Genomic DNA, 9,707 nt, shown 5'->3' on the forward strand with positions numbered 1-9,707 from the left:
GCAACATATGCATGAGTTCTATTATCATGCAATCAATGCATAGGATTATAAAAGGCATGGAGGGGCTGGCACTGTGGCTCAGTGGGTTAACGCCTGGCCTGAAGCGCCGGCATCCCATATGGGCACCGGTTTGAGTTCTGGCTGCTCCTCTTCCCATCCAGCTCTCAGCTATGGCCTGGAAAAGCAGTGGAAGATGGCCCAAGTCCTTGGGCCTCTGCACCCACATGGGAGACCCGGAAGAAACTTTTGGCGCCTGGCTTCAGATTGGCACAGTTCCAGCCGTTACAGCCAAATTGAGGAATGAACCATTGGATGAAAGACTTTCTCTCTCCCTCTCTCTCTCTCTCTCTCTCTCTCTCTCTCTCTCTCCTCTCTCTGTGTAACTCTGCCTTTCAAATAAATAAATAAATCTTTTTTAAAAAAAAAAGGCATGGAGAACATTGATTGGGGAGAATGAATGAGAAAGGCAGATAAACTGGAAAGAGGAAATCTAGTTAAGGACTGCTGGGAAAACAGAGATGACAGATGATGAAAGTACGAAACAAGCTTTGCAATTTGGTATTTAGAATGATCCCCAGCGATAAGATATTCACAACTCATAAGCAAATCACTAAATATTACCCCTTTTCAAAATAGGCAAATTCCCTGGCCTTCTAAGAACATAATCCTTATTTCCCCAGCCCACATTCTCTAATTAAGGCAAGTTGTTTTGTTACTGATCTCAGCACAGAGCTGCCACATAGGATGCTTCACCCCAGCATTGGCCCGACTTCTCGCTCGTGTAGAGCCCGGAAGCCATACCTGGGCAGGGGCAAACCAGACACTCAGCTGTGATCTCTCTGGCCACAGCCTCTCACTAGGGAGTGGTCACCCAGCAGGAGCAGCATTCAAAATCAGGAACCAGGGTAAGGTCCTAGCTCCTTTAAGCTTGAGACTTTGGGGTCTCCTGAGAAGTCCCCAGAGACAAGTCTAAAAAAGGAAGATGGAAGGGAGATGGCCAGACAGCAGAGGATTCCTCCTCTGCCTTGCTGTCAGCCTTCTGCTCCAAGGTAAGATGGGACCCGCACAAGGAAGGGCAGGGTGCAGTTTTGAAGGGCATGCCCTGCAGCCCCTGGCGGGCATTCAGAGTTAGCCAGCTAAACAGTCCTTCCATAATGGCTGCCTTTTCATTTCCTTCCTGTAACAGAGAGACAGATCACTGGTGAGTACACAGCTCTGTTTTACTCATGCTTGCATAGGAATCTACCAAACTGTCCCATTTTGCCAGTTTTACAGTTCCATCTTTTTTTTTTTTTTTTTTTGACAGGCAGAGTGGACAGTGAGAGAGAGAGAGACAGAGAGAGAAAGGTCTTCCTTTTGCCGTTGGTTCACCCTCCAATGGCCGCCGCTGCAGCCGGCGCACCGCGCTGATCCTGGCAGGAGCCAGGAGCCAGGTGCTTTTCCTGGTCTCCCATGGGGTGCAGGGCCCAAGCACCTGGGCCATCCTCCACTGCACTCCCTGGCCATAGCAGAGAGCTGGCCTGGAAGAGGGGCAACCGGGACAGAATCCGGCGCCCCAACCGGGACTAGAACCCGGTGTGCCGGCGCCGCAAGGTGGAGGATTAGCCTATTGAGCCACGGCGCCGGCGTACAGTTCCATCTTTTCACTGAGTCCTGGTGCCGCACCTGCCACAGCCCTTTCCCTCTTCCCTTGTCTATGGTATCCACGAGAAGAAGGGACAGTTAAACCGGTTCTTAAGGATTAAGTACAACATTAAGAGAGGGTGAAGAGCAACTTGAGATTAAAAGAAGCAGATACTTCCTCGGGAGGGAATATTATTCCCAATCCGGGTGCACACCTTAATATGATGGAGAGATGAAGGAGATACAGAGAAGGAAGCAGAGAAGACCATGCAACAGTGGCAACAGGGCAAAGGTTCTGCTCAGGTACGAACCACATGGCTCCCTGGCCTTGACCAAGACATGACATCTACATAAGCCTGTGATTGGGCATGCGTTATATGCTCAGTGAAGTCACCTAATAATTCCAGTGCTTGAAACAGCCCACAAGATTTTTGAGAAAAGCAAAATAAATGTATAGCACCAAGAGGTATGAACTCATTCAGAATTCTACTACTTGAATGTGCTTCCCATATCTACCTAGTAAGTGCAATTGTTTACTTTTCTTATCTGACATTTCAGTTCTCGCCTTCAATAGGTGGATGTCTGAGGGGACCTAGACTACAAGTTCTAGGGCAGTGCTAAGCAGGACCGTTGCTGGGTGGAACCAAAAAGCTTATGATGTGGACAATAAGGGACTCTTTGAAGTCACTGCCATTGCACTAAGGTCAAGTTTGCATACAGATTTGAGCAGATTTTGTTTGAGAACAAAACAATGGGACTGAGAATGGAGTACTGACTCAGCTCACCACAGCGACTTCCACCATTTGCCTACCAGCCCGGCCCATCCTCCCCAACCCCGGCAGGAAGGGCTTTGGCCAGCAGAGCCTTCGTCCAGGAAACAGGGACTCACCTGCTCCTCCTAGAATGCCCTTTACTTTCTCTCTGCAGAGAGGCCACAGCCCTTGAAACAGAGGCCCTCTCTCACAGGCTCTCTGCTCTCCGCAGGAAGAGGCAACACCTTCACCATCAACTGCTCGGGCTTTGACCGGCACGGGGTGGATCCCGCTGTCTTCCAAGCAGTGTTTGACAGAAAGGCCTTCCGTCCAGTCACCAACCACAGCATCCCCACTCGTGTCAACATCTCCTTCACCCTGTCTGCCATCCTGGAAGTGGTGAGACCTGGTCCTGCATCTTCCCATAGTTTCTAGTAGGGAACACGGATCCCCCGCCCTCCCAGCCCAGTGGTCCCGTGGAGAAGAGCAGGTACCCTGAAGGGGTCGTGTGCAGACTGTGGGCGGAAAGCCATGAAGAAGAACGTTGCAGTGATTTTTTTTTTCAGGAAGCATTTGTCCTTGAGTCCTGTCCTCTCTGGAATGCTCTGTATGTCAATTAAAATTTGAAATGTCCCTACTCAAGGGGAAACCAGTAAGGAAAAGATGATCCAGCAGCCAGATCTATGGTTGGTCCATAAATGAGTGACTTTTGGTGAGGCTATGAGGTGGGTGGGGGCTGAATCTTTTTTGCACTAATAATCCTGGATTGGAATTTCTCTATCAGGACGCACAGCTCCAGCTGCTGACATCATTCCTGTGGATAGATCTGGTAAGGTTGATTCAACTACCCCCTTCCCTTTTCTATGTGTATTTTTTAATTTGAGGAGTTAGAAGTAACTTAACGGTTAGAAAGCTAGAAGGTCCCAATCTCTACTCAAGGTATAAATCTTCCTGAAAAAAAAAAAAAAAAAAGGTAAATCTAGAATTGGACTGGCCCTTGGGACATGAGCATCCCTGGGCAGCTTAGGAAGGTAAAAATGGCCTATATATAGGCGCTGGCGCTGTGATGTACTGGGCAAAGCCACTGCCTGCACTGCCAGAATCCCATATGGGCACTGGTTCAAGATCCAGCTGCTCCACTTCCAATCCAGCTCTCTGCTATGGCCTGGGGAAGCAGTAGAAGATGGCCCAAGTCCTTGGGCCCCTGCACCCACGTGGGAGACCCGGAAGAAGCTCCTGGCTCCTGGCTTCTGGCTTTGGATTGGGTCAGCTCTGGCTGTTGCAACCATCTGGGGACTGAACCAGAAGATGGAAGATCTCCCTCTCTCTCTCTCTCTCTCTCTCTCTCTCTCTCCCCCTCTGCCTCTCTGTAACTCTGCCTTCCAAATAAAAAAAAATTAAAAAAAAAGACACGACCCATATAAAACCCCAATAAATGGTCACATGGCTGCAGGCCGGATAGATTGGTGTGTGCCTGGCTCTAAGTGGTTTTACGCCACGTTTAAGATCTTCCTGTGAAAAAGCCAGTAAGGAGCAGTTAGTTGATGCCGTCTTGTTAAATAAAGATGGGGAGATAGCCTGTGGTCATTTGGAAAACAAATGGGTGGGAGGGATCAAGGCACAGAGAAGACTGGAAAGGAAAGGAAAGGCTGACTGGACAAGCTCACCACCAGTCACCCCTGTTCCTCGCTGCCCTGGCTGTAGACATGGGACAACCCTTCCATCAGCTGGAACCCAGAAGAGTGTCTTGGCATCAACGAACTCTCTGTATCAGCGGAACACCTGTGGCTCCCTGACATCTTCATCTTGGAATCGTGCGTATCTGGGGCTGAAACACCACCTGTGAAGAACAGCCTAGGCTCAGTGTGGGGCGGGGGCCACCACAGATTCAGACAGGGGCAGTCTCTAATGCCTGGCTTCCAGAAAGCACCATGAGCAGCAGCAGAGACAAGACACAGCCACATTGGAGGAAGAGTCCAGAAGGAGCCCAGGGGACACCTAGAGAGGGAGACCAGAACCGGTTAGGGCACCCACAGACCCACTCTCCCTCCTTTCCCAAACAGGATGAATGTGAATCTGACACCTTCAGGTTTCACTACCTTCATCAGTAGTGAAGGGCGAGTTAAGTACAGCATGCCAATGCGTGTGACCAGCATCTGCAACCTGGACATCTTCTACTTCCCTTTTGACCAACAGAACTGCACCTTAACCTTCTGTTCTTTCCTCTACACAGGTGAGTGTGACATGTGCGGTAGCTACTTAAGATGCAGAGGAAGGCATTTAAGGGTGGGCAGATTGTTCAGGAACGTTGAGATCAATGCCTCTCAGTTCTGGCTGCCTGCTAATGCTTTTTAAAAAGACCCATAACTTCAAGACTTTGTCTCACCCTAAACCAGGAGAATTCTTGCAGGTGCAGCCCAGGCCTCGTTTGTCTTTGTATCTCCCTAGGTGATACTAATGTGCAGACAGGGTCAGGAGCCACTGCTTTACATCTTGGAGGGCCCTTGTCCCACATGAGGGCCACAGGACCCTGAACCGCCACACGCCTACACATTTCAGCTCAAATATGTAAACTTTAGCAGCTAACAGACTCAAACCAGTAAATTAAAGTAACTGAATGCCACCAGGTATCATGCGGCAGATTTGGATAAGTTAATCATCATGACGAACATGTGTAATTATAAAAGTGTGGAGCTGTTCAAGTTTGGTTCCACTAAGACAGCATCATACAGTGAGGGAATTAAGAAGGAAAACAGGAATATCCCCAAAAGTTCTTGACTCATGTTTGAGTCATGGTCAATATTCCCATAACAACCTTGACTCGCTCTTGTTTTCCACAACAAAATCAATGCTGCCGCCTCTGCCCATCCGAGTTGTTGGTTGTATAACCTGCTTCTGAGAAAGCCAGAATGCCCTGCTACGAAGGACAGAGAAGAAAATCTGTGGAAGAAGCCCCGTGGGGGAGGAATCCAGTTTTATGGGCAGGAGGCTTGGGGACACTTCCGGAAGGAACTGACTGGGCCTCCCTTTCAGTGGACAGCATGCTCCTGGGCATGGACAAGGAGGTGTGGGAGATAACAAACTTGTCTCGCAAAGTCATTTGGACTCGGGGAGAGTGGGAGCTCCTGAGCATCAACAAAGCCACCCCAAAACTGTCCGTGGGCACAAGCCTCTACGACCAGATCATGTTCTATGTAAGTCCCCGGGTGCCACTTTGGCTTCTGATCCCAGTTACTCCATGACTTTCCTCTTGATCTAAGGCTCTTAAGGAACCTCTACCTGTCTACCCCAAAAATGGCTCCCTAGGCTCTCCCTTCCCTCCATACCTGCTGTGGTCACCAGGCAGAGGGGAGGAGCAACTGGGCTGTTAGAAGCACTCCTACTCAGAATGGACAGTTCAAAGGCCCCTAAGTTCCACAACCCTTGCATTCCCACAGGTTGAAAAGCAATCAAAATTAGAGCACAAATCAGAGACATGTAAGGGCACAGTAAAATAGGTTGTGTTATCTAAAAAGATGGCCCCACGGCCAGTTCGATCGCACCCTGGCCAGTTCGACAGGGTCGCATACACACAACAGGCCCCCGGCAGCCACTGGTTTGCCATCTTGCCCACCCTCTCTCCAGGTGGCCATCAGGCGCAGGCCCAGCCTCTACATCATAAACCTCCTGGTGCCCAGTGGCTTTCTGGTTGCCATCGACGCCTTCAGCTTCTACCTGCCAGCAGAAGGCCAGAACCGCGTGCCCTTCAAGATCACCCTGCTGCTGGGCTACAATGTCTTCCTGCTCATGATGAACGACTTGCTCCCGGCCACCGGCACCCCCCTCATCAGTACGGGCCCTCCTGCTCGCTGGAGCAGCCAAGGCAGTAGGGAACAGGGGGAGGGACCAGGACAGCTGGTGGTTTCTCCACTTGAGGAGGCATGGCGGCGGCGGGGGGAGGGGTGTCTAAGGAAAGATTGGATTCGGAAAAGAGCTTCAGAAACACTTGGAGATGAACCTGCCTGGTTTATTTATAATCTGCTTCACCCTCAGGTGTCTACTTTGCCCTGTGTCTGTCCCTGATGGTGGCCAGCCTGCTGGAGACCGTCTTCATCACCTACCTGCTGCACCTGGCCACCACGCAGCCCCCACCCATGCCCCAGTGGCTCCACTCCCTGCTGCTGTACTGCACCAGCCCCAGGAAACAAGGCCCCGCTGAGCCCCAGGAGGGCAGTAAGAGCCTGGGTCTCAGCCCCACCCACCTGCCAGGTAACAAAAGTCAGCACCACCCTCATGTCCTCTCCCTCCCCTCCATCCCTGCTCCTGTCACCGTCCCTGTCACCCTCCATCGCCAGTGACCGTAGCAGCCCACAGCTGAGTCTGTGTCCCCTCCACAGGCCTGAAGGAGCCGGTAGAGCTGGTGGGGAAGGTGCCAGGTCCCAGGGAGGCAGAGCTGCGTGTGTGTCCTGAGCCGACTAGGGCCCGGCCGGACCACGAGGCCCAGAAGCAGCACTTGGTGGAGCTGTGGGTGCAGTTCAGCCACGTGATGGACACCCTGCTCTTCCGCCTCTACCTGCTCTTCATGGCCTGCTCCATCATCACCGTCATTGTCCTCTGGAGCACCTAGGCAGGTGCTCACCTCTCACTGAAAACCATAGCTTGGGGTTTCTCCCGGTCTTAGGGCCAGGCACACCCAGACTGCTTTCTTCACTTTAACCACGCACCCCAAGGGACTACCTTGACTCCCATGCCTCTGTGTTCCATAAAGTCTCACCCAGCAATGCCAGGTAGGTTCAGAGCAGCCCTGGACAGTTTCTGGACCTTTCACCTGCCAGGGTCCTCACTTCTGTCATGCTTAGCGTCCCTGAGTCACATCCAACCCCTAACTCCCATTCGGGGACGCTGCCCGTTGATTGATCACCCAGTTATCCAGGAGGCACTGGCTCCTCCATGTTCATCACAGGTCCACAAACACTGAGGTGGAGAGTTCTGCAGAAGTTGGTGCTTCATCCTAAATAGGTATAATCTGATTGGATTTTTAAATACGTCAGACATTTCTAGAGTTTTAAAAGAATGAAAAGGTCAAGTCTCACTTTTGGGAAATTATTCCATTTGCAATAAAATATTTACAAATGCAAACTGTTCCATGTAACATTTCTTTTTCACTCTCCTTTATCTCTCTCCTCACTGGCATTGCTCTTTGAAATAAATAACAAATGGCGTCATTCTTTTTTTGTTTGTTTGTTTTTGCCTGGCGGTTTCCTCTGATTTCCCAACACCAAGGAGAGCAGTCTTTCTGAATAGATATACTGGAGCAGGGCCAGGAAGACCTAAATAAGGGTCCTGGTTAAACCACCCTCCATTCAGCCACCCTGTGGAATGGGAGGCAGATACTGAAAATGGCCACATGAATGCTATGGAAAGAGGCCCACAATATATTACTTGTAGGAAAGAAACTACAAAACAACGTGTATGTGATTTCCATAAAACAGATGCTAGACCAATAAATAGATATACAGACACATACATAGATAGGGAGGTAGGTAGATAGATGACAGATAGGGAAGTATGTATGGATAACTAGACACCAAAGCATTAGGAAACTTTGTCCTAGATAACAAGTGATTGCTATTTTCTTTTATATCCTGTTCATGTCTTCAGAATTATTTTAAGTGGGCATTACTTTTACAAAAAAAAAAAAAAAAAAAAAACAAAAAAAACAATAAAATGAGGCTGGTGCTATGGTATAGTGGTTAAGCCTCCACCTGCAGCACTAGCATCCCATATGGGTGCAGGTTTGAGTCCTAACTGCTCCACGTCCAATCCAGCTCTCTGCTGGTGGCCTGGGAAAGCAGTGGAAGATGGTCAGAGTGCTTGGGCCCCTGCACCCATGTGGGAGATCCAGAAGAAGTCCCTGGTTCCTGGCTTTGGATCAGCCCGACTCTGGCAGTTGCAGCCATTCGGGGAGTGAACCAGCAGATGGAAGACCTTTCTCTCTGTCTCTCTCTCTCTCTATAATTCTGCCTCTCAAATGAATAAATAGTTTTTAAAAAACCAATAAAACAATTTTTATGAAATGTTCCTTTTAAAATAGTACATAACATATTTTTTTAGTTGACAGAGTTTACAGACAATGAGAGAGAGAGACAGAGAGAAAGATCTTCCTTCTGTTGGTTCACTCTCCAAATGTCTGCAATGGCCAGAGCTCCGCTGATCTGAAACCAGGAGCCAGGAGTTTCTTCCTGGTCTCCCATGCGGGGTGCAGGGGCTCAAGCACTTGGGCCATCCTCCACTACTATCCCAGGCCACAGCAGAGAGCTGGACTGGAAGAGGAGCAACCAGGACTAGAACCCGATGCCCATATGGAATGCTGGCGCTGCAGGTGGAGGATTAACCTAGTGCGCCTCGGCGCTGGCCCCAGTATATAACATCTTTTTTTTTTTTTTTTAATTTTTTGACAGGCAGAGTGGACAGTGAGAGAGACAGAGAGAAAGGTCAGCTGGCGCCGCAGCTCAACAGGCTAATCCTCCGCCTAGTGGTGCCGGCACACCAGGTTCTAGTCCCGGTCGGGGCACCGGATTCTGTCCCGGTTGCCCCTCTTCCAGGTCAGCTCTCTGCTGTGGCCAGGGAGTGCAGTGGAGGATGGCCCAAGTGCTTGGGCCCTGCACCCCATGGGAGACCAGGATAAGTACCTGGCTCCTGCCATCGGATCGGCACAGTGTGCCGGCCAAGCGCACTGGCCGTGGCAGCCATTGGAGGGTGAACCAACGGCAAAAGGAAGACCTTTTTCTCTGTCTCTCTCTCTCTCACTGTACACTCTGCCTGTCAAAAAAAAAAAAAAAAAAAAAAAAAAAAAAAAAGATAGAAAGGTCTTCCTTTGCCGTTGGTTCACCCTCCAATGGCCGCCGCGACCGGCGTGCGGCGGCCGGCGCACTGCGCTGATCCGATGGCAGGAGCCAAGCACCTGGGCCATCCTCCACTGCACTCCCTGGCCACAGCAGAGAGCTGGCCTGGAAGAGGGGCAACCGGGACAGAATCCGGCGCCCTGACCGGGACTAGAACCCGGTGTGCCGGTGCCGCTAGGCAGAGGATTAGCCTAGTATATAACATCTTAATCAATGGATTCTAATCATTAGTGAAAAGCAAGGCCCTGAAGAGAGATAGAAATTAAAAGAAAAAGTGAAAGAATACCAAAGAGAAATTTCTGAATTATATTTCAATTACGCAAGTACCTATCAGTCATTTATTTACCTTTCTGTCTCCTCTAAGACAATGTGCTTTCCTTAAGACCAGGACAAAGTCTCACCCGTTCTTATCACTTAGCACATGATAACACATCTCACACATAATAGA

The 9,707-nt window shown here is 50.0% G+C and overlaps 1 protein-coding gene across 1 annotated transcript; it reads left to right on the forward strand.

The window, feature by feature from the left end:
- Positions 1 to 982: 982 nt before the first annotated feature.
- On the forward strand, positions 983 to 7,419 carry LOC100350832 (5-hydroxytryptamine receptor 3C-like). Its single transcript, XM_002716487.5, has 9 exons — positions 983 to 1,049; positions 2,608 to 2,774; positions 3,160 to 3,204; positions 4,080 to 4,189; positions 4,439 to 4,608; positions 5,409 to 5,569; positions 6,000 to 6,204; positions 6,408 to 6,623; positions 6,752 to 7,419. Exons 1-9 carry the CDS (start codon positions 983 to 985, stop codon positions 6,979 to 6,981), a joined length of 1,371 nt encoding a protein of 456 aa, XP_002716533.2. The 3' UTR covers positions 6,982 to 7,419.
- Positions 7,420 to 9,707: the final 2,288 nt, after the last annotated feature.

This window comes from Oryctolagus cuniculus, chromosome 4 (assembly GCF_964237555.1).
Source record: "Oryctolagus cuniculus chromosome 4, mOryCun1.1, whole genome shotgun sequence".
Taxonomy (NCBI): domain Eukaryota; kingdom Metazoa; phylum Chordata; class Mammalia; order Lagomorpha; family Leporidae; genus Oryctolagus; species Oryctolagus cuniculus.

Excerpts from the sequence above, each read along its gene's own strand:
- LOC100350832 (XM_002716487.5), top strand. The coding sequence starts at position 983 with ATGGAAGGGAGATGGCCAGACAGCAGAGGATTCCTCCTCTGCCTTGCT. Across the intron at positions 2,775-3,159 it reads TGTCTGCCATCCTGGAAGTG|GACGCACAGCTCCAGCTGCT; the intron begins GTGAGACCTGGT and ends TTTCTCTATCAG. Across the intron at positions 5,570-5,999 it reads ACGACCAGATCATGTTCTAT|GTGGCCATCAGGCGCAGGCC; the intron begins GTAAGTCCCCGG and ends CCCTCTCTCCAG.